The 26,766-nt window shown below is 40.0% G+C and overlaps 1 protein-coding gene across 14 annotated transcripts in view; it reads left to right on the plus strand.

Annotated features, from left to right (window-relative positions):
- The window catches only part of Stacl (Stac-like), a 129,377-nt gene that overhangs the window by 53,401 nt on the left and 49,210 nt on the right, over positions 1–26,766 (plus strand). For all 14 annotated transcript variants that reach the window (XR_010732745.1, XM_066289611.1, XM_066289610.1 and 11 more), the window contains exons 3-10: positions 4,735–4,843; positions 5,612–5,681; positions 6,153–6,305; positions 10,373–10,537; positions 14,607–14,687; positions 15,193–15,396; positions 16,690–16,965; positions 26,462–26,604. Coding sequence is in view for 13 of the 14 variants with exons in the window: in XM_066289611.1 (XP_066145708.1) it covers positions 4,735–4,843; positions 5,612–5,681; positions 6,153–6,305; positions 10,373–10,537; positions 14,607–14,687; positions 15,193–15,396; positions 16,690–16,965; positions 26,462–26,604 (1,201 nt within the window). In the remaining variant the exon portion in view is untranslated. The remainder of the gene's footprint in view (positions 1–4,734; positions 4,844–5,611; positions 5,682–6,152; positions 6,306–10,372; positions 10,538–14,606; positions 14,688–15,192; positions 15,397–16,689; positions 16,966–26,461; positions 26,605–26,766) is intronic.

The raw sequence follows: 26,766 nt of genomic DNA on the forward strand, positions 1-26,766 counted from the left end.
TGGGCAGCAAAATCAAACGTGGCCCTTCGATGAGCGCCACCCTGTAAATTTTCTAATTTACTTTGCGGACCTCCTGATGTGGACCCTGCGAGAATTGAGCGTCCCAAAGAGGAACTGATTCTCTCCAAAATTGGGAGGAGGGCGAAAGGAGTATGGGTTCGAGGGTGCGAACGCCGAATTGAGATGACCTCCCGATGGGGGATGGTCGCGAACGTAGAACTGGTGGGCGAGAAGCAATTTAAAGTTTTAAACTGATGAGGTGCGGTTAAAATGTCGCTTGAGTTAAAACTTATACATCCTCACGTTGAAGGTTCTCATTACCATACTGCCAGTCAGTGTGAGTGACCCCGTCAGTTCTGTGCTCGCGGTAAAAGCTGTTGCGGCCGCAGCCTCCTCAATCAAACTTCGAAATTTCAAATGCGTTTAAGGAAAACCGTCAATACGTTATTTCCTTCAGTTTTCCCTTTTATTTTAAATAATATTAAAAAATAAATAAATAAACAATTAAAAATACATTTTTAAAAGAATTCAACCCAAGGGAAGATGATCGAGGGTGGTGCGAGACGTGGCCAAAAATTCACTTGTCGAGGAAATCGCCGAACGTGAATATTAATTTAGACAAAATGCGAATTACTCTATCGAGCTGAACAACCCCTCAATCAAAACATTTCGCTGTATCCCGAAGCAGAATGGCACAGCTCACACCAACATTCTAAACTTCTTGTTGTAAATGTAAATTTCGACAAAACCCCATAACTGCCAAGTTTACTTTAACTATCCGGACCCACAAAAGCCTTTGCACATGAGTTCCCATCACTTGCACAACCTTAATTTATCATGTTTAATACATGATATTTTAACGGTTCGGAGCGCCTCCCTAATTTGTCTTATTTGGTTCCGAAGAGCCTCTAAACCGTATATTAATAAATATCCCATCACGAGATGTTCTTCGTGACCAAAAACCGTGTTATGTGGCCCTCAACGTGACCCGTGATGATATAAACTCAACAAGTAGTCGTTCTGGAACGGTGCCAGGGGCGAAATTTAACGTAGTACGGGAAATTTAGCTACATATTTGCTCGCAGCCCTAAAGTCAATAGATCATGGAAATATGCAAATAATGCGAGCCAAGGCAAATTTAGATTTTTAATTTGATGAATGAATCGACAAGATAGGTGCGGAGAGCCATGGGAAGGAATACTAGGAATAGCATCGTTCCTTTAAGGACACGGGGCGTAGCATATCGCCGTGGAGATACCTTCGAGACCGTCACTTCCCCGAAAAATAACTGGGAAGGTGCTAATAGGCCGTCGATGGCAAACGCCCCACCTTCGACATACAGGGTGGCGAAGGTTCAAAATTTTTCCTCGGTTCAATTTTTTTTTCTTTTCTCTTCAAATCCTTTCATAATTTGCGATTTTCTCACGTACGTCTCGAGTTAAATTTCTGAAAATGCACAACGGCAAAAACCAAATTAGTTAAACGGCCGAAGCTCAGCTGCGGCAATCCAGATTACCAACCGGAACGCGTAGGCTCCGCCTTCTCGCTTCACGCTGAGAGATATTTTTTCAAATTCGACGAAAACGGCGAGAGATGCGGAACCACTGGAAGGAACCAAAAAGCTGAAGAATTGAAGAAGGAACTTTAATTCGGTGCCAGAATTCACGCGGGGCGTTCCGAAGAATGATAGAAAACATGAAATGCTGCACGACCCTGAGAGACACCGCCCTGTGGGTGGCCGTTGACGATTTTGACGTTTCGCTTTAGCGGATCGCACGCAGAATAGGTGCACGAAATCTACTAAAACTCAAGGGACATGTGCGAAAACGCAAAATATGGGGGAGGAAATGCGAAAATTTACTACCGCGCACATAAAAAATGGCGCGCCTTTTGCCATCAGCCTAACAGCGTCGTTTTCAATTATTACGCAGAGTACTATCGCCCCCTGAAATATCTTGATGGTGATTTGTTACACCCGGTATAACCGGCGTGTTTAAGGAAAAAGAACCAGAAGTCCGCGCTGATCGAATCTGGCTGAGTTTCCGTCTTAATCTGGTTGAAATATTATTTGGTACTTCTAGATGACGAATTAACTTTCCCTGCTAGTTCGAGTTCATTGTTTCTCTGAATTTCAGTAGGTTATCCGTATTGCGAAGTTTCGGCATGTCGTCGTCTCGTGAGATTATTAACTTCCCAACAAGCACTAAATAAAAATCATACGATTAAAAGTTTTTAGTTGCTTCCAGAGTAAATGCTGTTAAATCAACTGGGGGATTACTCTACATCGCATGTGGTTCAACTAACTTTAAAATTAGTTTTGGGAAATTTTGCACACGTTAAAATCTAAAAGTTAGTGGATTATACAAGGTGCCCGAGTTTTAATGTGCGACCTCTCAGAGAGTGGTAGAAAACCGCAAGGCAACCGGACAACCGTGTAAGGAGATGTTGTTCTGAAAACCACATGTTAGCTCTTCGAGTTTTTGAGATATTTAATTCAAACTCGAAGCGCATATTCCTCTTAGAAGTTTACACCAACTGGCTTAAAGAGCATGCGCAATCCTACGGAGTCAGTTTTTTAAAATAGATCAAGCCCCCATTTCACTCCCTTTTTGTGGGACGTCCCTGATGTCAACTTACCGAAATTGGAAACATCTCACAAAGTTTACAGATTGTACAGGACGTATCAATTTTAATCTGCCTCCTTTTCGGAAGAGACCTCCAAAGACGATTCGCCCGCAAGTTTCTAACACCGGTCTGTGTAGATTTAATGATTCTTCACCGGAAACTAACCTGAATTAACCCAACCTGACATGAAAATAATAGTGTACGAAATGGATAATTTACACACGTTTATTTTTACTTCTCGCACGCCCTCGCAAAGAAGGGGAAATGTATCACGTAGCGAAATAAATATATACAGGTATCACCAGTTCAAGTCGGAACATAGAAATTGTGTGAGTGGGAGAAGGATCGCGCACGTTTCAATGTGCCCCTGACAAAGACCGACGAAGTGCGTTGCGAGGCTACCGGTTAAAGTGGGCGGAGTCAGTTTGGCCGGTGTTCGATATTTAGATTAGTATCGATTTAGCTGTCTTTGTGGCGATGGACATTTTTGAAGTATCCGAGCAAAGAGCAGCAATGTAAATAAATAAACAAAAAGTAAAAATACAATAACGCTGCGCGTTAAAATCGGAATTCCTTACGCGCATCACCTGCACTGGCCAATGTATTTATTTTCCGATGTACTTTTAAATGATAAGCAAAGCGTCCTGTCCCGTTCACCAATTCACCTGGAATCTGCAGTAACTGTTGCCGGCTCAGTCTTGGGCCTAACAAAAAAAATCACAAACAAATATCAACGAATCCAGATCGACATATCGATCAGTAACGTATGTTACGCTATGTTACGCTAAGTTATGCTATAATGGGGAAGTGTACAATAATGCATGCAGTGTGTTAGAGAAATAACATTCGCGCATTTAACCCACGATTAATAACATCATTTTGAACAAAAATGTTTTTTTTTATAACGAAGGTCCGAAGCCTTATAGTTTTCTCAAAGAAAATATTAAAATTGGCAACCGAAAAGCTATGATAAGCCAAAAATTTTAATAAAATTTTGAAAAAAATTCCTGACAGATTTTGATTTTTGACGCATAACAAAAAAAGTTATAACCGCCCGACAATAACGTGGATAAAACCAGTTCGAAACTTAATCAATAACTAGTAATACAACTTAAGTGGCTAAAGTAAACTTAAGCGGCAACGCCGCACCGAACCCTGAAAACCAGATCCTTTAAAGGATCGCCCGAGTTAACGTTATGGGCGAATCGATAAAGCATTGGATCAGCAGTACGTAGGTATCACACCCAAATCAACCCATGGAAAAAGACATGCCCAGTTTATGCAACTACTTAGGGAGGCGTCAAAATGAAATAACCGCGACGCGACGTTGCCAATTCTAAAAAGATGTTTGGTTTTCCGGGGAAACGGTTGCGTTTACGACTCCTGTTGCCAGGAAATTTTTTGCTCAAAACGATCTTCTTAATCATCGGTTATCAGCGAAAATTCGGAAACGGCGAGAGATGTGGTAACGCCGGCCCGATCCCGCTCATTTCGTCGTCGGTCTTCCTCGGGGGCACATCGCAACTAATGCGGTCCTTCTCCCGCATTCACAATTTCTACGTTCCGATGTGGACTGGCAATACCTGTATCATTATTTAATTACATAAGTGCAGTATTAACTGTTAAGCTCAGTTCTGGAGTCAATTGAACGGGGCCGAAATGGAATTCATCATTATCCATTCAACTCCAAGCAATACCATCCGCGCTATTTGACCTTCAACATCCATAATAACCAATTCCCCTTGGGTATCGATAAAACGCTTTTCCAAATGCCACTCTTACCTAATTAATTTTAATAATCCATGAAACGGGCAAGGTCGATCGCAATAGTGAGAGCGTTACTTGGTCTAAAAATTAATTAAACTTGCTGTTCTATGAACATCGTGCACCTAATTAATAATCACGTATGGAAAACGTGGTTTTATGCTAAAAAAAGTGTATATTTGCTTCGTTTCCTGATTATGAGTAACAGATTCATCGATGCACGCTCATATCAACGGGGGTAATGATATAATGCGTTGCTACATCTCTAGAAATAAAAAAGGATTTTAGCGCAACGAATCTTTGGATCTATCAATACATCTCTGATTTAATATTTCATATATCCAGTTTCAGATTTCACACAGCAGCTGAGCCAGATGTACGAACAACATGCCGAGGAAATGCAAATGATGGTTTCTAACTTCCGTAAACGAAACAACGAACTACGCAAGGAAAGGTGAGGTAGAGACAGATAGTTTCCGGGGACCAATTAATTATTGGTATCAATTACACTTTAATTAAAAAGTACTTTCATTTAAACGACCAGGACGTATTTTCACATTAGGAATTTCCAACATATACTCATTTCATTAGCACGAACTCCGTCGATTCCGGTGAAAAAGTCACGCAAAATTCATTTTAATCTGGATAATCTACGTATTTGTTACCGCGAGTCCCCATTTAGTGGGTAATTACTCGGAAGGAATGATAAATAGTTTATGTAAAAATTCGTCTTCCAAATGAAATCGAACTTCTTCAAAAAGAATTAACAAGAGAATGCACAATTGGCCGCAGACAGATAGAATATATCCAAATTTCAGGTTTCCACTCTCGGAAATACGGTTTGTGCATTAACCCGTATTAAATTTGAACGGTTCTGCATCGCCGACTATCTGGAGAAATATAAAAATTTCCCCCGGTTCAGATATCCCCATTAGTTTTCCTGAGATATCTGGCAAAACCTATAAAAATTCTCAACTTTCGGGAATTTAGCCACATAGGCGTTCCGCGTCTCCCTTACGATTCAAACTATCCAAATGCGAAATAAAAATTTGTTGGAAAACTCCCGTCCCGCATCCGTCTGAATAGTGTCAGGTTTAGGGGCTAACTGGAAGTTCCCGAGGCATTTTCTGGATTAGTTTTGTTACGCCTATGCCATAAATATCGTTTCTCTCCAAGAAATCCTCAAGTATCTCTTATCTGACACGATATTTTTCTCCTTCAGGCCAGCGTGCCCCAGCTCATTATTTCATACCTGGGAGGCCCTTCTACAGGAAGTCGAGATCGATTCTCAGGTAATAGCAACCCTTATCTCACTCAGAGCTGCAGCCAGATTACAAGCTAAACCAAATTAAGGCCATCAGCGTTGAAATATAGAGGTTACACTCAAATATGGACGATTAATTCTCTCTTGATGATTCTATTTAAAGGGCAACCCAGCTCTTTCAGTTCAATGTAGCTGTGAGCCGTTTGCCGACTGCAAATGCGATAAGCATATACAAAACTATGTGCAGTCCTGCTCAATTCATTTTACTTGAAAATGAGAGTTACGTCCGGACGTTTTGTCAATTTTCGATTACCTCGAGGCCGAAATTACATTTTTTTTTTATAAAGCTGCGTCGAGAGATTTTAAAAGCTCTGATCGAGTTAAATAAAGATTTTCAGGCTAGCCAAATGAGGCGGTTTTGCCTCTAAAGAAAATTCACGACGTTATTTTCTTCTCAAATGAAAGAAAAGTGTCTTCTAAGGTAATGACACTTTTTCAGGCCATGGGTGATATTGCGTCGATCCTGGGGAGGCAAGTGTCCAGGCCTATGCTGGAGAGATCATTTTTCAGGAAAATTCAATCCAGGAAAGTGTTTACGCACAGGGAGAGCTATGAGACTATAATTGCTAAAACAGAGGAGAAACTGGCTAAGGTAAACTTTAGTAACCTTAAGCGACGATAAAGTTTTGACTAACTTACCCCCCACTTCAGTCATCCCGTTATACCCTGCGATACTGCATAAATTCCCATATGGTGATTTATTTAATCTAAAATGCATATTATTGGTTTATCGCGAGATTTATGCAATTTTCACACGATTTTACGCAATATCTATTAATGAAAGCTTCTATTAGCGCATTGAATGGAAAGATGGAAATCTGGCTTTCAGAAAAATTTGAATTTAAAAGCTGCTGCAGTTCGCGAGCTTGAAACCGCAACGGAAAAATCCGTAATAAACTGCTCTATCCCGACCGGTTCAAGGTATTTTTTAACTAATTTTTAAAGTCTCATAATTTCAAAGCGGATGTCGTTGTTAACGTTACAAGGCCAGTAATGGGTAAATAACGTGCGGGATTGAACTTTGTGAATAGCGGCGTAGCCGAGCTTTATAGTCAACCTAAGTACGTTATTTCCATAACGGCCATGCATTATTTTTAATTTTCCGTTACGCCGTCCCTGTCGTTTAAGAGATTCTTCGAGATCACACATACACGGCACGCCTTCTGTTTAACTACCCATTGAGTATTTGTGAAGAAATTTCATGATCACGTCAATAGCGTAAATACGCGACGAAATAAAATAAATGCACCAGAAATTATTTAAATAAAATCAATTTTACTGGGTGTTCTTTCTCTATGTCGCGCAGTATACTTGGTGCTTACGTACTCAGTTGATTCAGTAATGTTAAGTTCGACGAGGAAACCAGTGGAAATAGAGACAGCCCTGTAGACGATGTGTTATAATAAGCTTTCATTTTTGTTCATAACAATTGCTATACGTTAGAGTTCTATAATTGCACGTAAGTTAATTTGATGATAAAGATGTAATTAGTAGCTGAAATAGAAGAAAATTATGATTAGTAATATTATTATGAAGCTAAGTATGTAAGCAGTAAGTAAAATCTCCTGAGTTTAGATGGATATATCATTCGAAACTGAATTCGAAGAAGAATTCATATTCAGGGTGTGCCATTAACAAATTCGCGCTTGGAGCACTCGAAATGCGAAAGGTTTTGATATTTCCACTCAAGCTCCGTGTGGAATTTCTCGAAAATTAAAAATTTAGCCTAGCAGACTGACCCCCGGTCTTTAACTGAAGAGATTTTCGGACGTAATAGTATGTGAATTTGTTGAGAATTCTCTAACATGTATTTTTCCTTCGATCTGTACTTTAAATTGAATCAACTCAAAAACTGCTGAAAATCTTTCATATTTTCGTAAAAACGAAAAAACTTACAGTTACAACCAGAATTGGTGTCCCTAACAAAATATTTGACAATGAATTTAAAAAAAAAAAAAATTGTCACGTTACGGTTTTCCAGACCACCCTGTATCTTTGAAAATATACAAAAGTGAAAATTGATCAAAACTTAATAACTTTTACATTGAACTATTTGTTCGAAATCTTAGGGTGTCTGGAACGGGGTAGTGGACCGCCCCACGTGGACCGCCCTGTGTGTGGGGACAACAATTGGCGAAGGAAGCAGTTTTCTCAACGTTCGTATGCAATGGAAAGTTCACCTACTATTAAGAAATAAACGCAGCTATATTAAAACATCTCAAGAAATATGGCCTAGAATGTAGCAACTAAGCTCGGAAAAACCTCGTTTTGTTTTATGGTTTGTTTCATTTCTGTTTGTTTGTCTTAATTAGGGAAGCCAGATTTCCAACTTGGGGAAGAAGGCCATTTATTGCGCGGTAACAAGCTACGTATATAAATAAAGACGATAAAAGTCTCTCATTTAAATGATAAATCAACACAAAGATTCCCAAATTTCAACAAATAGGTATCTGGGTAATAAATTAGGACGTTATCAAAGGAACGGGCGCCGTCACTGCATTTTCTTGTGCTTATTGAAAATATGGCATGTAACGGATGAATATTTTAGGAAATTTTGCACCGAAATAATGCGATTCTTATGGATAGTGCGAGAACACGGAAAATCCCCCTAATTGTTTAATAGCATAAATAATGGCCTTTTCACAACCTAGGAATGGGTGACCCACAAAATATTTTCCCAGGGGCAGACCTTCTTTGAAACATGGGTTAACTGCATGTGATTAGACTTTTTCTCTGTGCATGTGTAGCGTGAGAATTTGAGAGCAAACAGAATTTAAAATTTCCCTAACTGCTGACAATACGAAAATTCGCCAAAAAAAAAACGCTCAAATGAAGCCCTAAAGGTTCAACTTCTGAGGGATTTGTCTTACGTTCGACTTCCTGAATCCCGGGGTGCCTACCCCTGAAACTCTAAACGGAAGCCCCCTACTTTTACGCCACTTTTGATAGTCTTATGAAGTCCTACGCGAATACCATTATTTTTTTTTTTGCAAAAAAAAGAGTGTTTTTGCCAAAATTTAAGTAATTCACTTCACGATCCGACGAAAGGCTTAAAACCAATTCCGATATAATTTGCATCGTCAATTTCAAACTGCCATACGCATTCGAGTTTCAGCGGACCGCCATTATCGCGTCCACTTTCCAAAATGTCTGATGAAGCTAGTGGAAAATTGAAGTATCCTATTTCCATTGCTCGATGAATTATTGAAAATAATTTCCATTATTTTCTAAACACAAGCACAACCCATGTTCAAGCTTCGTGAATATTTTGAAACGCGTGACGTGGAATAGCCCTACGTTCTCGAATAATCCTTTGTTAAGTCGTTCCACTGGGTCTGGTCGAATTTTAAACGTTACCGATTTCAAATAGCCCCATATAAATAAATCAAGTGGCGTCCGATTTAGGGACCCAGGTCAGTAGGTCCTCTTTTCATACATGAAAATTTAAATCTTGCAGTTAATGCTGGGATGTGACACACAGCTATAGAGCCTGCCATTTATAATTCACGAAATGGAAAACTAAATGAACTCCAATGGAAATTTAACTTTAGATGAACATTTGCTGCTCTTCCAACGAGACAGCGCAGCGCCTCGCTAGGCTAGAAAGTGGACCGGTGGAGACAACCTATTGAACGGCCACCTAGGTCTTCAGATCTGAGATCACTTGACTTCTTTCTATAGGGCCGCTTGAAATTAGCAGCGTTTAATCAAACTCGATAGAACGACCCGTTCAAGAATATGGGGCTATTTCGCCTCGGACATTTCAACACTTCCGTGAAGAATTTCAACGTCGATCGTACTCGTACTTGGAAAACAACGGAAGTAATTTCCAATAGTTTATGAAGTAATGAAAGTGGGGAATTTTAATTTTCGCTAGTTTCATCATACTGTTGAGGAAGTGGGCGTCATAATGAAATCCCCCGAAAGCTTGCATACGTACTGCAATTTGACATTATTACTTACATTGAAATCGGTTTTAGAAGTTTCATCAAATTGTGGAGCTACAGTTGAATTAGACAATTATTCCAGAAAAAAATGGATGTTGTGTATCCAGAACTCCATAGGGATATCGAAAATGACATACGAACCGGAGGTTGCCATTTTCAACTTTAGGAGCGAGCACCCCGGGCCTCGGGGGGTTGAATTCAACACAACAGCAAATGCTTCAAAAGTTGACCCCCGCGACGACTAATTTGACGTGCTCTGCCGGATTTTCGTACGGTTGATAGTTGGAGAAGTACCAAAGGCCCTTTGCCTTCAAAGTGTCGCCCTGTATAACAAGTGCGGACGTTTTCCTTTTCGTTAATGTAATTAACAGTAATAAAATAAAAAGGAAAAACATCTTTTAACAGTCGGGTAATGCATGGTCCAGAAAATATTTTTCCAACTATAAACTTGCTTTAAAACATACGTTAACTACGTAATTAAATTCCTCCATTAAAGTAAGTGTGAACTTTCAATAGCCGCTTCCATTAAAAAAAATTACAAATTTAAAAGCAAAAGTACGTTTCGTTTCCAGTTAAATGGCAGCTTATGGAAGGGTAGTTAAAATATTAATGGTTTTATTCTAAATAATTGAAAGCCTTCCATCGACCAATACCTCACTTTTCTATTGACGAAACTGATTTAAAAAAAAAACAAACAAAAAATTTCTTTCAGACGCGGCAGGAGTATAAGAGTGCTTACCTGACTTACCTGGCCAATCCCACGACTGAGAGCTTGAGCTCGTACTTTAACGCGCATAACGCATATGTGCAGCAGCTCCACGCGACCAACGGCATGATGGAGGAGTTTGGAAACACCACTTTACCATCCTTGTTACAGGTAGGAACACGTTCGCCACTGAAATTAGCTCAAGTGCACGAATAACACGATTAATCTATATATCCGTTACGAGATCAAAGGCGACAACACTTGGATTTTCGTAAGTGACGGAGAGCCCTTCCGACAAAACATATCTCGTAGGGGCAATTTGTAACAAGAAATTCCGCCCTATTTCCGAAACCATCACTTCGGAAGGGCAACTTTAGCCCTAACTAAGTTAACTAAGTGTAATAAAATAAATTAAAACGTGACGTGGACACGTACTTTCCACCCATTTAGAGGCGAGATCAGGTCTCACTTTCGGGAAAGTCTGAAATATATATTTCCGTTTTAATCTCTAAATACATCGCGTTTGATAAGTTTGTTATTTACGATCCGTGAAGTTTGTCATCCGATCCGCAGTAAAATTGCACTTTAACCACTTGGAAGAAAAAAATCAACTATTTTTTCCCAATCACTGACCATTACCGTCTGAATGCCTCCCATTTCCGACCCGCTTTATTGCCGAATCGGATCATTTTAACACATTTGCTTTACTTGATTTGAGTAATAATTCGGAGGGCCATTGAGACCACCCCAAGCGGAAATTGATCCGGCTATAAACCAAACCTTGTCCATTTCTATGTGGACGGCCCTTATTAACCAATATACGCGATTGATTAAATTTTCAAGCTTATTGGCGATCACATGTGTCCGTGGATTCGACATAAAATATTGAATGTGAGCATGATTTTCTCATTGTTAACGGACAGCCCGGTTGGTTTGGCCTCTGGAAGGCCAAGAAGGTGAATAATTTATGTTCGTAAACGTGTAAAAACGCGTTATGAACATGGAAACCGGCATTTTTCCACGTACAAACTGCATGTCTCCTGCTGCCTTCTTATGTAATTTTACAGGACAATTTGATGATTCGTTAACGTGATAGGTGCAACGAAGAGGCTCGATGGCTTTCCAGTTCAGGTTGGAGTAGTGCGAAATTGCCAAAAACACTTTTGCGCGTGCGTAGAGTGGCGCACGTAAGATGGTCCACCACCTTAAGAAACTTTAACATAATAGTCGATGGGCTTTTCGTGAATTTCAACTTTTTTTATTTATATGTCGTTACAGGGTGGTCCGGCAAACCGCGGCGTGGCGAAAATACTTTTTTCAAAACGGGGAACACCCAGGTATGTCGTCACGGACGCTAATTCCGCCCGTAATTATAAGTATTTTTTGTTAATTCTAAATTATGATGAAATTTCAAGCAGTTTCTGCGTTAATTCGATTTAAAGTGAAAGTCGAAGAAAAAGTGGGCTGCTGCAAAATTCTCAATGAATCGATGAAGTGTCAGTTGTATCGTGTGAAAACTTGTCCAGTTAAAGCGAATTGTGGTTTTTTTCTAGAGCACATTTTTCGTTTTCGAGGCATTTTTTACAGTGTAAGTCGACGAAATTACAAAGTAACATAACGAATTTCCTTTAAAGTTTACTCTCAAGCGGAATATGTTACGTGATGTGATTATCAAACGTGCACGGTCTAAAAACAGTTAGAGGCTTCAAGGATCGCTCAAAAACTCTATTATATTCATTATTTATTAAATGACAAGTTCGGTCGTGCGATAAGGAAACTTCTATTTTACCACATTGGAAGTGGCATTTGTTTCATAGCTGCTTGATTGAAAATACTATTGTTTCCGTCATTGCGCAGAATTGATTAAAACTTTAAATGTCTTCAAAAACTATTAACGATGGATAAAGAACGTGCACATTTAATAAAATTTGACGTTTTTCCAAGTACTTTTAGGCGACCGTAAATGTATAGGAAGTTTTATTTTTAAAAAGTGCCTTTTTCAAAAATTTCCATTTTCTTATGTTGCTACCTAAATAGCAGACACCCTGTGAATTTTATATCAACCATGAACGCTGCCCCATAAGAATTAAAAGTGCTATGCGTCAATAGATAAGTACTTGAAAACGACGATTATTTTGAAAAAAGACTCGATATCTCCTAAACCACAAAAATTAGACACGTTCAACGACACACGAAAAATATTTATAATTATGATAAAAATACGACAGGCCGCTCAGATACAGAGTGCGCCGTTTAAAAAATGCAGCTTTTGAAAGCCACGCTTTTTTGAGCAGTCCCGAAGGTCTTTGAATATCCTTAAAATATGCGTATTTCATATCCGTATTACCTAACATGTCCAGTTTGAAATTAAATTTAAAACGAAATTCATTTAGTTTCTTCGCAATTTCGTTGACTCACCCTGTACAGAATGTGCCTAACACATACAAACTCTTCACTTTTCAAGCGCCGCAAACTCGATTCGTTTTTTTGGGATTTCCGTTATTGTTTTTTTTAATTAATTATTTTAGCTATAATTATTATGATAATTTATGCTAATAATAATGATTAATATTATTAATTTTAGTAAAAAAGCGCCATTGACCTCCGCGAAAAAAGTTTAGCGAAAACTGTTAAATAAAGTTTTTTAACGCCCAAATTCCCATATTATTTCATGGCCTAACGAACACTGCACCACAGAAGATGACCCCCCAGTTTCGTACTCCTCGGCCCTCATCAGACGCTCATAGGCCAGCCACATCGCCCGTTGTCCACTTCGGGGATCAAATAGTTCATCAGACGGATCGGTTCCTCGATATGAAATTGTAACATTCTGTGGCAGTCAAGTTACAGGGCTCTTTCAATTCTAAGGCAACTCTCTCAAGAAATCATCGACAAAAACTATGTAGTTAACTACGGGTAAGGCCACTAGGCCTTGTTCCTGTGGGCTCCCTTCGGAACGGTGCCTTGTACCAAAATGTTCGCGTACGGATGCCTGATGAGCGCCAAAGAGCGCGAAACGGGCAAGAAGTACTCTCACCCTAAGGAAATCGTCGAGATATCTGAAATTCGTGAAACCAAAACTCGAACTTATATAATGAGCTCATATTGAAGTAATAAAAATTCCAGCTGCACTTCATCTAGAAAAGCAAATAATCTTTATACGTGGGTAAATGAACGAAAGCATTTGATGTTTCACGTCACGGACTTTATTGCATTCAACTAACGTGCTAAGTTGGTTAGAGAGAAATTCCACGTTAGAGTGGTAGGATTCCAATGTACACAGAGGACCGAAAATCCCGTACAAATTCGTTAAAGATTTAAGGAAATATTTTTCATAAACACGTCAAATTCTGTTTTTAGTCGTGCGCCTTTTGACGTAACAGACTCGGATACAGGGTTTCCCATAAAATAGATAGATGTACTTAGTATTTTTTTTTCTTATGGAACCCCACGTGTATTATAAAATTTTTAAATCTTTTGAGAAATTCCGACGAGGGGCAAGCCGCAGTTCGAATTCCTCCGGGATTTTTCTTGTCGCCCGAAAAGATATTTGCTGAATGTTTTCAGTAATTTTGTTCTCCAGCTTTTCTGTATCGTCGAACTCATTCAAATGCACCTCACGTTCAAGATAACAAAAAAAAAAAAAAAAAAAAAAAAAAAAAAAAAAAATCTATGCGGCTGATGTCAGGCGATCTAACGGGCCACTCCAATTGCCATATTGCGCACATAATTCAATAACCGTCGCGTTTAGACGTGACACGTTGCGTGAAGTACGTTCAGAAATTCGCAATGGAGTCGAAAACGTTTAACGCAGATGGGGCCCCACGAGGAAAAAAAAATGAAGAGGTACATTTATCTGTTACGTGGATAACCCACGTAAGCCGTACGTCTGTTACGTGAAAAAAGGGCACAACTAAAAACAACATTTGACGTGTTCAAGCATTTTCACGAAGGATATTTCCTTCAATTTTTAACGAATTTATGCGGGACTTTCGGTCTTCCATGTATAAAGTGAAGTAACCCCAATAAATCGCACCCTGGAGATATATTTTGTCGGAAGTGTTTCCTTATCAGATACAACCCATTGAATTGAAAACGAGCTCAAAAGGATCACCCTCACTCTTCTTGGGACATTCGCTACTACATTTAAATGACTCGTTTTGTTTAAAATATCGTCGATTTTTTCTCCTCTCGCGATTGGTCCAATTTTATCTATGTGATTCACCAATTTATTTTTCAGGAATTAGACGAAATTTACGCGGATTTATGTTCGACGGTGACCGATGCGGTTATACAGGGTGCTGAGATAATCTCTGCTAGGGTAAGTCGCAGTGCCATTTTTATTACGTACCGAATTCCGGCCCTTTAACGTTGAAACGGCGCAGTTCACGCGGGGGCGTGGAATATTTTAAATGTGTGATAATATCAAAATAAATTTCGTATTCTCCCTCGTTCTCAACATACCTTAAATGATAAACTCCCAGAGTGAGAACGACAAGTCATTATTCACTGCCTGAACTGCCGGCGGCAGCAAAATTGAACTCAAAAGTACCGAAGGAAAAATTCTTTGAGTCATCAGTGTTGTTCCTTTTGATGTAGTTGAAAAACAACACTTTGTTGCTACTTATTCTATTAAATTATTTTTGCCGCATTCTCCGAGAAAAATTCCCACAAAACCGCAGCACTAATACGAAATGCCTTAGGGTTACACAATTACCGTAAATAACTCTCCGCTTTAATAAGTTGTGATCGTTGACCCTTCGCACCCCCCCCCCCCCCCCCCCGCGCCCTTTCGTTTCCCCGTGTGAGATCAATTTTTTTCGCAGGCATTAGAACAAGCGAAACGGTACGAGACGTTGGTATCCCAATGCCGATCTGTATCCAGTTCTTCTGATCTCTCACACATGGCACGATCGTTGCCCGTTCCTCAAGGACGAGGGCTGGTGGTGAAACGGGTGTTCGTGCCCCCGCAGCCCCCTCTGCCACCCGACGGGACCGAGGCGGACATCACAAATGGGCATATTAACAACGTAAGCAACTTCGTCTTTATGCACTTCAAATATACCGGTGTAAACGTGCAATCGAATTCTCTTATTGTAGAACGACCGGGGGATTTACATTATGATTGTTTTAAAATCCGGTCCCGGTTTCGAAAAATGCTTTACGGCCTGACCATTATCTCACTAATCGCAAGTTAATCCCCGCCGAAATATGAGGGAGACGAGCGAAAACAAAGTTTTAATTATTCAATTATAACTTCGGGGTCCTTCAAATCGTCAGACTTCACCACAACCGTACAGAATTCATTATTCCTTTCGATTTAAGTTGCTTTATTAGGGATCAGTGAGACTGTAAGCTTTTTTAGCGAGTCGAAATGGAAACCGCACATCTGTAGATTAAATTCAGTTTCTAATGTCACGGAAGCACCTCCGAAAACTTTTCAATTACCCGCCAGAAGTTTTTGAAGTTCATTTCCACGTAACATTAGCCGGCGATGAGATTTTTACGAGCACACGTGCGGTAAAGTACTCGCAGGCACACGCGCGGTAGTGTATTTGCGCGCACACGTACAATATAAAATTATAAGCGCATGCGTTTTAGCATTGTCGACGGAGATCCTTGATACTTACATGGCACGTCGGCTATCTTACATGGCATTTTTGAAACGTGGCATGTAACTGGAACTCCGTGAGCTTTCGTTCGATTAATGCATTTATTTATCTATTGATTTACCCATTTGTCCTTCCTCGCCTCGCCTAGTCAGCAATAAATCGATTTTTCTTCTAAAACCTGACGTTACGTAATTATTAAAATATATATACAGGGTGTCCCGCGAACCTTCGACAATGCTTCGTCCGATGGAAGGCCCATCCTTGAGAAGTCAGAAAATGAAAAAATGACATTAATGGAAATATCATGGATTTTGAGATATTTCCACTTTTTTAAAAATCGACAAAAGCTAACATCACTTGATATTTCGTACTATCACCGTTACACCGCTCCAAGTACTTCACTTTCGATTATATTATACGTTTTATGGTTTATAAAAATCGCCATTTTTTTTAAACACCTTGTATAAATAAAATATGGCAAAACGTTGTTTCATTTCATTCTCGATTCGACATCAGTTGCACGAAACAGTAGTAATAACAAGTAATAATGCCCGAAGTTGCGCACAAAGAAAAGCTACATAAACACACTGCATCAAACAAATATGAAAATGTCACGTATTTCAACACGAATTCAGATATTCAGTTCAGATAAACACCTACACGGCTTTTACTGAAAGTCTCAACTAAAGAATCGCTCATTATCTTTTGCAGGAGAACGTCCCTCCCCCCCTGAGAGATGAGTTAGTGATAGATCAGCTTTCGGCCGTCCAGATTAAGCCCTCTCACGACGCCCTCAAAAAAGAGTCCGACGATCTCAAAGTGCAGATACGGCAGATTCAGGATGCTCTGGATACACTCTTGAGGATACAGCAGCGATCAGTCGATGCCTCCCTATACAACAAAGCCAACGAACTACAAGAAGATGTCTCGATGAAAAGGTTCGATTTGAGGGTTGCACAGATACATCTTAGTGCTATTAACGCCCAGGTACGTGATAAACAGGATTATTTCATTGATGCTTCACACCCGAGGTCGAGTTCTCGTGCGGCAACACACAACAAACCGAAAAAGAGTCGCGACAGTCGCGGAAAGAAGTGTAATTTTCATCACGGGTTCCTCTTTCCGTACGTGTCGGTAACAATATTTTTACCCCACGAGTGTCAATTGCTCTATAGGTCGAATCGATTTAAGGTTTTCTCTCGTCAGTTTTGAACCGAATTGAATTTATCGCCCATTTTGCGTCCAGGATTTCCAATCCTCCAACAGCGTCATCGCGACAACATTTTAATTACAGGGTGTTCATTTGAGCACCTTATATTTCCTCCCGTTCCTTCTTGGCAGCGTCCCGTGCAAAATACGAAATGGGAAACGAACGATACCTTATCACAAGAGTATTTTACATTAAAAAAAAATATAAACGAAAAGAGTCACTCTAACATACGGGTGTGACATATTCGCCGTGTGTTAGGAGCTAACGCATCGAGCAAACACTAATTAAAATCTTTCTTAATGCCTACCTCAGATTCGCTCAACGTTTATATATTTTTGGGGTTTCGTTTGACTAACTTGCTTTTCTTGAAATGACTAACTCGGACATATTTTTCGACAAAGTTTCATAAAATTTGAAGATTGCTATTAGAGGCGGCACGTCGGGCCCTTTCTAATTGATCGAGATCAACCACATTAGGTTTCTCTAACGCACGCTAAAAAATATTGTTGATTTTCTAGTATTCTTGCGGTAAAGTATTATGAATATTTTCGAAAATGGTCGTGAGGGAATATAATTTTTTGCAAATATCAGGATATTGCATTTTTACCGACTCAAAATCGTGTGAAACAATCATCCAATTGATGATGACAGATGCGTGGAACATAAAATTTTGAAATTCGAAGCAGTAAATCCCCACTATTTTCACACACTTTTGTGGTCGTGGAAAAAATATCATATACTTCACGCAAAATAACAATTTCTTCTTATGTAACCTACTGCGCTTGCGTGCGGCTCGTGCGTAAACATCATATTCGTGCGAGACATGGGGCATTTTTGTTTTGGAGACAAGTTGGAGGTAGCTAAGTTATCGATTGGGACATATTTTATCCAAACGACAAATTTAGAGTTATTTTCCATCAAAAGGAGATCGTTAATGGTAGGACGTTATGAAATTTAGTTTTTTTAACTGATGGACGCTCGGCGTAATGATTTTTATGCTTTTTTGTTTTACGAAAGTAATCTAACAATTGGCAGATTCGCTTAAAAATCAAAAAACTCGAATGCGTCATATTGTTCGGTGCTCACGTTCCATCCTTTTTTTGCTTTCATTTATGGCCTCCATTATCGAACTTAGGAAAGAAAAGTTCGCTAGTAAAAAAAAAAAAACAATCCGGCCCTTTTAGAGATCTCGCTGATTTCAGAAGGTTTATTTGTAAACAGATATTTCGCGGGAAAATATGATAATGGTGGCAGTCTAAATATCATGCTATCATACTGACGAGTGCTAGAAAGCACTCGTCAGTATTTGGTGTTAACCATCTCTGGGCGGAGGGGCAACAAATACCTTGGTATTGTTGAACCCCAAGACTTTAAATCAGCCCCTATTTATTCCTAGGTATCTCAATTTAATAAACGAACCTTAAAAAACTTCATTAACTTTACGAAAGGTGCAGAACTACAGAAGTTTATGCGGAAGTCCAATATAGCGAGAAGAGCTTAATTGTGAGCTTTAACGTTTAATTTTAAATTCTACCCGTAATAGAAATCCCAAACCCAATCTTGCATTTCATACTTCTAGCGTCCATTAGGAAATACATAAGACCATTTCAACGGCAGCTTTATCAATGTTACAAATTCACTCTCCTTTGCACACAAAGCTCTTTGCATAATTAACAATATAATCTTGGAAGCAAACTCTTTCAACCTTTCATGTACATTTACGACTAAACTGCATTTCCTACTTTCTTTAGGGAAACAAGAGTATTTCTTTGATACAAGAAATATTAGAGAAACTTACTCCTGTCTTTAACACGGTTTCTCCATTTTATCGTTTTTCCAAGTAATTTAAAACGCGCTTCTTGTATCGAGACGTTTCAGCTCTTAGGGAACTTACAGTTGGGAACTGCCGCTTTCAAAGTTCTGGCTGTTTTCAAGGTAGAAAATGAAAACTCACTTTGATTTATACATGTGAGGAGTTCCCGGACCAGAAAAGAACTTTATACAATTACACACTTAATCATGAGAGGAAAAAGAAGAATATCAGTGGTCACTTTAAGCATACAAAATAATCTTTGCGGGCATGTCTAGGAAAGGAGCATCAAAACGAGAGAATTTCACGCGTTGTCTCGGGACCACAAAACTTGTAAACGCTCGTAAAATACATATGGAATAATTCTCATTCCTCGGCGGGTTAATGTCGAAGTGTTTCGAGATGGCTTCAGCATTACCCAAAGAAAACCGTTCGTCAGTGCGAAATCTCATCAATTTCTCCAGATCAAACAGAAATAATTTTGTCTCTACTCACAAATGGCAAAAGAGCTTTAAGAATTCTTTACTTGCGAAGATTGGAGAAATGTTTAAAGTGTTCCTTCAATTTAACACGTAATGCAATTTCAACGTGTCAATTCGAAAACCAACTACCCTCCATATTTCTCCAGCGGGGATGGTAACAACCACTAAAATTTTCAATGGCAAGGGGGTTGAGTTATACCTCCTTCGAAAGGTCTTTCAGTTACCTTTACAAGTGCATCTGTTTTTTCCCGTTGAGAGGTTTTAGGAAAATCATGCCCGAACCGTAAACAAGCTTAGGTATCTAGTATATTGTAGATGAGTTGTTTATTCACTTTTTTAGCGCTTAAAATGGCATCTATTATTTTCTACACAGCAATGAAGTCTGTTTTCACACATCACTTTAACATGTACAAAAGCTTGTACTAGAATTTCTCTACACACAGCTGTAATTCTTCTATTGAATCCTTTCAAGTCGTGACGCTGGATTTTATAAACAACAGATGATTATTTAGGTCTTTGTTTGTTTATTTGTATCTGTAAATGCATTTATTTAAATATTCTACTCGTGCAAGTAACAGTAAGAATAAAATTGGAAAAAGAAACGATGGAATTCTTAAGTTTTTTTGTTCAACTATTATTTATTACTGCAAGTTTTAGTTCACGAATTATAGGCGGGTAACGGCGCTTTGCAAGAAGACCTTGTTCATTTTCAACAAGACGGGGCTTTATCGCACTATTTTCTTTCTGTTAGACAATGGATAGATTTCCTGACAAACGGATCGGTCAAACGGAAGATTGAGTGGTCACCGCGATCGTCAGATTTAACACCACTGGATTTTTCCTCTGAGAGCTCCTTATATGTATTGTTTATCGAACTCCGCCTCAAGATTTGGAAGGATTGAAGAGAAAAAACAGCTGCGCGTAGGGAAATTAGAGCAGAAGCTTTTGTGAATGTCAAATTGGAGTTTGAAAAGAGGCTTTATTGCTGATTAGCAAATAATGGACAGCGTATTGGACACTTGAAACATCGATAAACAATTTCTCCACGGTACAGTTGACGCTTAAGGTTGTGTGCGTTTTGGACATAATTTTCCCTCCCCGTTTAAGATTTTAATGGTTGAGTCCACCTACGCCACAGGGTGGATGCAGTTTAATAGAAAACCGAGTTAAAGAATGTTCCCCTTGAAAATAAAACTGACGCGCTTTTGTATATTTACATATTTCCTATAAGGACCGAAACGTCGATTGGGGTTCGTTTCCAATTTAACACGCTGTATAATTCATAAATTTCATTTATAATTTCAAAACAAAATTCAAATTTTACCTTCCTAAGGAAACCTTCTGCTTTAAATAAGACGTGCTTGAGGACCGTTAAATTTAACGAGCAGCCATCTGCAAAAATTTAAAATTCAAACGACAACCGCATTTGCGTCTTACTATTGATCATCTGTTATTCTCAAGTTTTTATTAAAGGTTTCTTTCGAATTCAGACCTAAAATCAAATACACCATCGGCGCAAACCTCAAGGTTTTTGAGGTTCAAATCAATCAAAGTTGGAGGTATTGCTGGCGGTAGCGGGAAAGCTCGTTGTGAAGTTTTGTCGGAAGGATTCAAACATGCAAATAAATATGTATATATCAGAGCGAATAGATGAAGAAGGTGGGCCTGAAACCATGCGGCGTTGCAAGGCCCAAATTGCATTTTGCCCTGAGCCAGTTTTGTTATGGAGATCGTTTTCTCGCCATAAAGCATCGGATTTTTTGCAATTTTCCCTCGTAAACCCGTTTTTCTCCGCGACTCCACAAACTTGCGGTCGTCAGGCACGTAATGATGTTGGTCATCCCCTCTCGGTGATAATGCGTTTGTGTTTAGCGTGAATTGTAAAAAACCAAATTCTGGCGAAATCTCATTCGACGCGTGCGATTTCTCGACTAACTTGACCCAGATTGCGCTTTTGGGAAAGACAAGGCGGTGGTGGGGGGGAGGGTGGGGGAGGGGGGTTATCCGAAGTCAATTATTCCTGAGACACAACAACAACAACAACAAAACATTTCTTCGATCGTTGCGCTGCATTGAATTTTGACCACCCCACGCGATTATGGTCAGGGCGCCAGACTACATAATTTAATGTTCGTTAAGGGATGACGACGATTCTACGAAGACTGGAAAGTATTAATGGAAATAACGAGTGCGTGGAGGAGAAACCGATCAAGTTTAAACCGCATTGCTGACCACGCACGAAAAGATCAGTGAACCGTCTCCATATGAAGACTTCCGACCCACACGGACATTCGGCGCATAAATAACGAAACTTGCAGGCAGCTCTCCGCGGGTCCGTGAGACATTTCGGTGGAATTTGGAAAAGTGACATTTTCCGGGTCCTTGCACTTTTTACGCAAAAATCTTTTGTGCGCCACTGACCCAGGAACGTAAATTACATGTTCGCCATAGGCTTCCGTTTTTGTTTCGACATCTGTCACTGCCCTTGCAGTTATTATCGCTCGTGAACTGCGTTCGAACGACGTTTAAATCGTTCGATCTAACACCGGAGCGCCCTGTATATTTGCCGTTTCGCACGCTTTGCAGTCGCAATTCAATTCGGGCGATGTGCGTGGGAATCACACAATGAATTCGTTCTCGGGTCGGGAGGGGTGTGGGGGGGGGGGGGGGTGTTCGATCGTGTTTTTTTTTTTCACTTTCTTTTCGGTGAAATATTAACAATCTGATTAATTAAAGCGGGGCCCCGGCGCCGCATTAACTAACCGAAATAATTAACCGTCGCTAATGTCACAATGGATCTTTGCTGCATACGGACACGAGTTAGCGAATTTTCGTCGTTAGTTTTCGCCCAATCCCGTGTTTCTGCGCGCAAATCCGGCGCGCAGTCTGATTTATCAATACAACTCTGCGGGTTCTATAAGCTACATATTAACTCCTTTAAATATCTCTAAAAAATTAGTCTTTCGGCAATATTTAAGAAGCTTTATAAAACTATTCGGTCTGTGATAAAACGGTTCTTTTTTGTGATATCAATGTTAGACACTGTCGCCATAGGACAATACGTTGATTCGGCTGTCTTTGATTACGTATATTATTGATATTTGAATTGTTCGTGATTATTTGAGCGCGATGGGTTGGATGTCGCTTAAAGCCCACTTGGTAAGTCGCCTTGGAAACCATCCAATTTCTAACTATTCACTTTCAGTGCTGATTAAAACTTAAATAAAAAAAATATACATATATACACTGACTTATGCGCAAAAACTTTGAGAAACGTGAGGTGGGAAAAATGGCCTGGAATTACTGAAAAATATTAAAACGTCCCTTAATTACGTAAACATGAGATCTTTGTGGTTGATTAGGTGCTGTGCACAATGCCTTCGGTACAGTACACATATTCCAGAGGAGAATTTCGTGTCCGCGGTGACGTCAGACTTGCCCCACTTCCGGCTATGAGGTCAGCTGTAAACTTTTTTCGTTTGCACCCACATACGTAGTGATGTCGTTTCTTATGCTTCCCCCGAGCGAAAAACTGTACGATTCCAGACTGCGACTGTCACTTTCCGCCCACATGGGTGGAAAGTGACAGTGACTATTCGCTCGGGTGAAACCTGGCAACCTGATACGAAACTGATGCTGAATCAGACGACCCTAACCGTCGTGTCCTTCCTGTGCTTGATTACAAAGAAAAAGTTACTGGTGCCAGTTGCATTGATCCATCGTCCGGCACGGGGCCGTCAATCCTCCAAATGCCTGAACTAATCTGGGCCGCGTGGCTGAGTAAGCGTTTTATTTTGCGTAACTCTCCTCTACCAGCTCAAGACAGCCAAACTTTAAAAGTACCACAAGCTCTATTACCAGGACAAAACGTCGCGAACTCGTTTCTTGGGGAAGTACGCGCCTGAAGTTTCGTTCAAACGTCGCATTTGATTGGTTGGCGCCGCTGTCGCAAGATTTTCGGATAAGTCCAAGTAGTTCCGGCTTTATGCTGCACATAACGCACAAGATAATGCCCAAAAATTGCACAGAAAGTTAAAAATATACGAACGCTCGACGTTATGCAGCTTAATATTGCTTAAGTTCGACGTCGGATTCAGATTTGGAGCTGGCTTTTGCGCTCAGCGACGCGTATCATTCTCGCCAACCACTCGCGTCAAATTAAGCAGCACGATTAATTATAAAGTCTACGTACAAGGTCTTGTCGCACATCATGAGCTTCTTCAAAGGCTATTCAAAATATTTTTTTTAAATAAGCTTGACATCTCAAAAACTAAAGGAGCTGGAAGCGAAACGGAGAACAAATCTAATACATTCACATGTCTGTCAGGAACGGAAGCTTTTTGGCAAACAGCTTATATAACTGACGTTAATTTTAACGGAAGTTTGGCCAAATGATTTCAAGACGTCCCGTATCGCGAGCCGACTTCTATACAGGGCGTCCGTTTCCGGATCTCACCAATGAGAATCTCGGTAACCGTAAAACGTACGAGGGCGGTTCGATCGAGACAAAGTCGAGCAATTTGGACTTCACGAATGTGACGTTTCAGAATTTGAAAAATTCCGACGATTTTCGGGGATGTGGGAAAAGGAGAACTTTTTAACGCTTCTTCAGCTTATTTGGGGCGATAATTCAAAATTATTAGCGCTTCTTCATTGCAACTATCCTCCTTCCGCAACGCGGGGATGTCATGTTTGAGCTCCACCATTTTGTTTTCGGCAACCATCAATAACTTTGTTTTTTCGTATGGGCGCCATCTTAGATGTTCACATTTTTGACAGATTTTGACGGAAGCAGTAATAAATTCCACGTGGAACGAAACGACGTATTTATTTGGCCGCATTAAGTCAGGGCGTATGAACGTCTATCGTTTGTCAATTTAAGGGTAACACAGTGCGTTCGTTTAAAAACGTACCGCCCCAAACATCGTCAAAACGGAAATAAAAGTTCTTGGTGAGACGGCCTTCCAGACTGCGAGGGGGACACCTTTGACACCATCTGCGTGAACCTAATAGTCACCCCTCGCCACCCCGCAACCTCTTGAAACTTTTCAATGGCACCCCCTACCGAGTTGCACCTTATATTGTAGGTAAACAAAAATACAAAATATCGGTGTTTGAATAATATCGATTTGTCAAGGCGTTGCGGAAAAATCGAGGAAAAACTGATACCCGGATTTTCAATGCATGCAATAAATTTTCAGAATTTCTCAGATTTTTTGGCATTCCTTCCTGCTCAATATGTAAATAAAACTATGCGTTTCACGAGATGCGACACATTCCATTCATCATTTTCAAATAGAAACTCTTTTTGTAACGATTTTACCATTTAGTATTTGTGAAATGGCGTGCGACAGTGCAACATTAACATGTCGATGAACGTGGCATATTCTGTAGAAAAGGAGTGGAAATTGTTCTAATGTATGGTGCGAATAATCCAACCCCTCGAGACTGTTGGGGGCTTCCAACGAGAATCGTCCTCGAAAAAATATTTCTCGTGCTCACGCGAAGAGATTTCTAAAAAAATTTACGAAAACAAGGTGAGCGGCCCATTTTAAAACGGAATAAAACGAAAATATTAACGATCCTGCCACAATTGAGGTGTTGGGGCAATTTGTCGTTGGACCAACGACATCGGCGAGAAAATGGTCGTCAAACTTGGAATTTCAATTGGTTCTATTGCAAAAGTGACAAAAATACACAAACTCCTCTCGTGCAAAATGCAAATGTGATCCCGATCGCAGATATGAGTTTCGTGAAAACACGACAGCAGCCATTGTCACCACCCCAAATATTGTTAAAAATATCCTGTTTTTCCGATGAGTGCACAATTTATTTAAATGGTTTTGTTAACAAGCGAAATTGTCGTTATTGTTGCACACAAATTGCTCACGTTTTTCGGGAAGGCCATACTCAGTGGCTTCAAAAATTTAATACACGGGCTGGAATACTGGGAGATACTATAATTGGACCATTATTCATCGATGGTAGCTTTAATGGTGCAGTATCCCGCAATATGTTACTAAAAGCCAATTGATCATCATGTAACAGAGGCCGCTGCTACGCAAGATGACAACGACGATTATCTGCTCAACGAGTATATTCGGCCCTTTCGAGACGATGGGGAAACGCCACATTATGTCACGCCGGTGCAATAACAGCCCGATGGCCGATATCCAGGTAGATGGATTGGGAGAGGAGCAGCAATTGAATGGCCTCCAGAGTCTCCCGATTTAACGCCCCTTGATTTTTTCTTTTGGCATTATCTTAAGCCGGTTGTTCGCAAATCAGATCGTCGAGAAACCGATTAACTAAAAAATCGCATAATTACTGGAGACACGTTAAAAAAAAAACGCATTTGTGTTTAGGTCTAAATAGGAATCAGTTTGAAGATTTCGTAGCTTAAATATGACAAAATTACAAGTCTAAAAGCATTATTCCTACGCATTTGCTACGAGAAAATCGATGTTTTTATCCCTATTGATAAACAACTTTAAATTGACTTTTCTTTCGTTTTTCCGCGATTTTTCGAAAACGCCTTGACAAATCGAGTTCTCTAATACAGCGCCATCTTGTGCTCTTAATAACCCTCAATATGAGATGGAACTCGGTGGGGGGTGCCGTTTAAAGTCCTCAAGTGGCGGTGCGGGGCGGCAAGGGGGCGCCATTAGGTTAACGTCGAAAGTGTCCCTCTCTCAACCAAGAACACCACCTCACTCGGTATTTTCATACGCATTTCCGTTCTTGTAATATTTGAGTGATCGAATGAACTCACTGTATAAGTAAAGGATAACCTCGTACTGCGCTTGCTTAAAAAAAATCATATCGCGAATGCTAAAGCGAGCTTTTTACTGAAGAGGAAATCCATATGAGTAGTCTCTCCTCAAAATTGCTTTCTAATGCGGCCGTTTGCTCGACAAAGCCCCCAAGTCCAGAAACGCACGCCCCTATTGTTTACTCTAAGAGGAAAACTTTTAATTTCAGAAAGAGCTTTTCACCCACAAACTAGAAAGTGACACGGGAGCGAGTCGTGAACGCAAGATGTCCGCGTCTTCGACTGCCAGCATGAAGAACAAATGGCTTAAAGCCTTTAAAAGCCTAAAAACTCCACCCCCCGAAGAAGCCAGGTACGTCCTTTAACCTCATTTATTATCCTCTTATTTCTTACCATTTTTTAATTACCGTAAAACCCTAATGGAGAGTAACGATCGTCAATTGTACAATTCCTCTTTAAAGTACCTCCATGGAAATGGAAGAAACAAATTTTTTTTTTGCTCTCTATTAGTCTA

The sequence above is a fragment of the Euwallacea fornicatus genome, chromosome 13 (assembly GCF_040115645.1).
Source record: "Euwallacea fornicatus isolate EFF26 chromosome 13, ASM4011564v1, whole genome shotgun sequence".
In the NCBI taxonomy this organism is placed as follows: domain Eukaryota; kingdom Metazoa; phylum Arthropoda; class Insecta; order Coleoptera; family Curculionidae; genus Euwallacea; species Euwallacea fornicatus.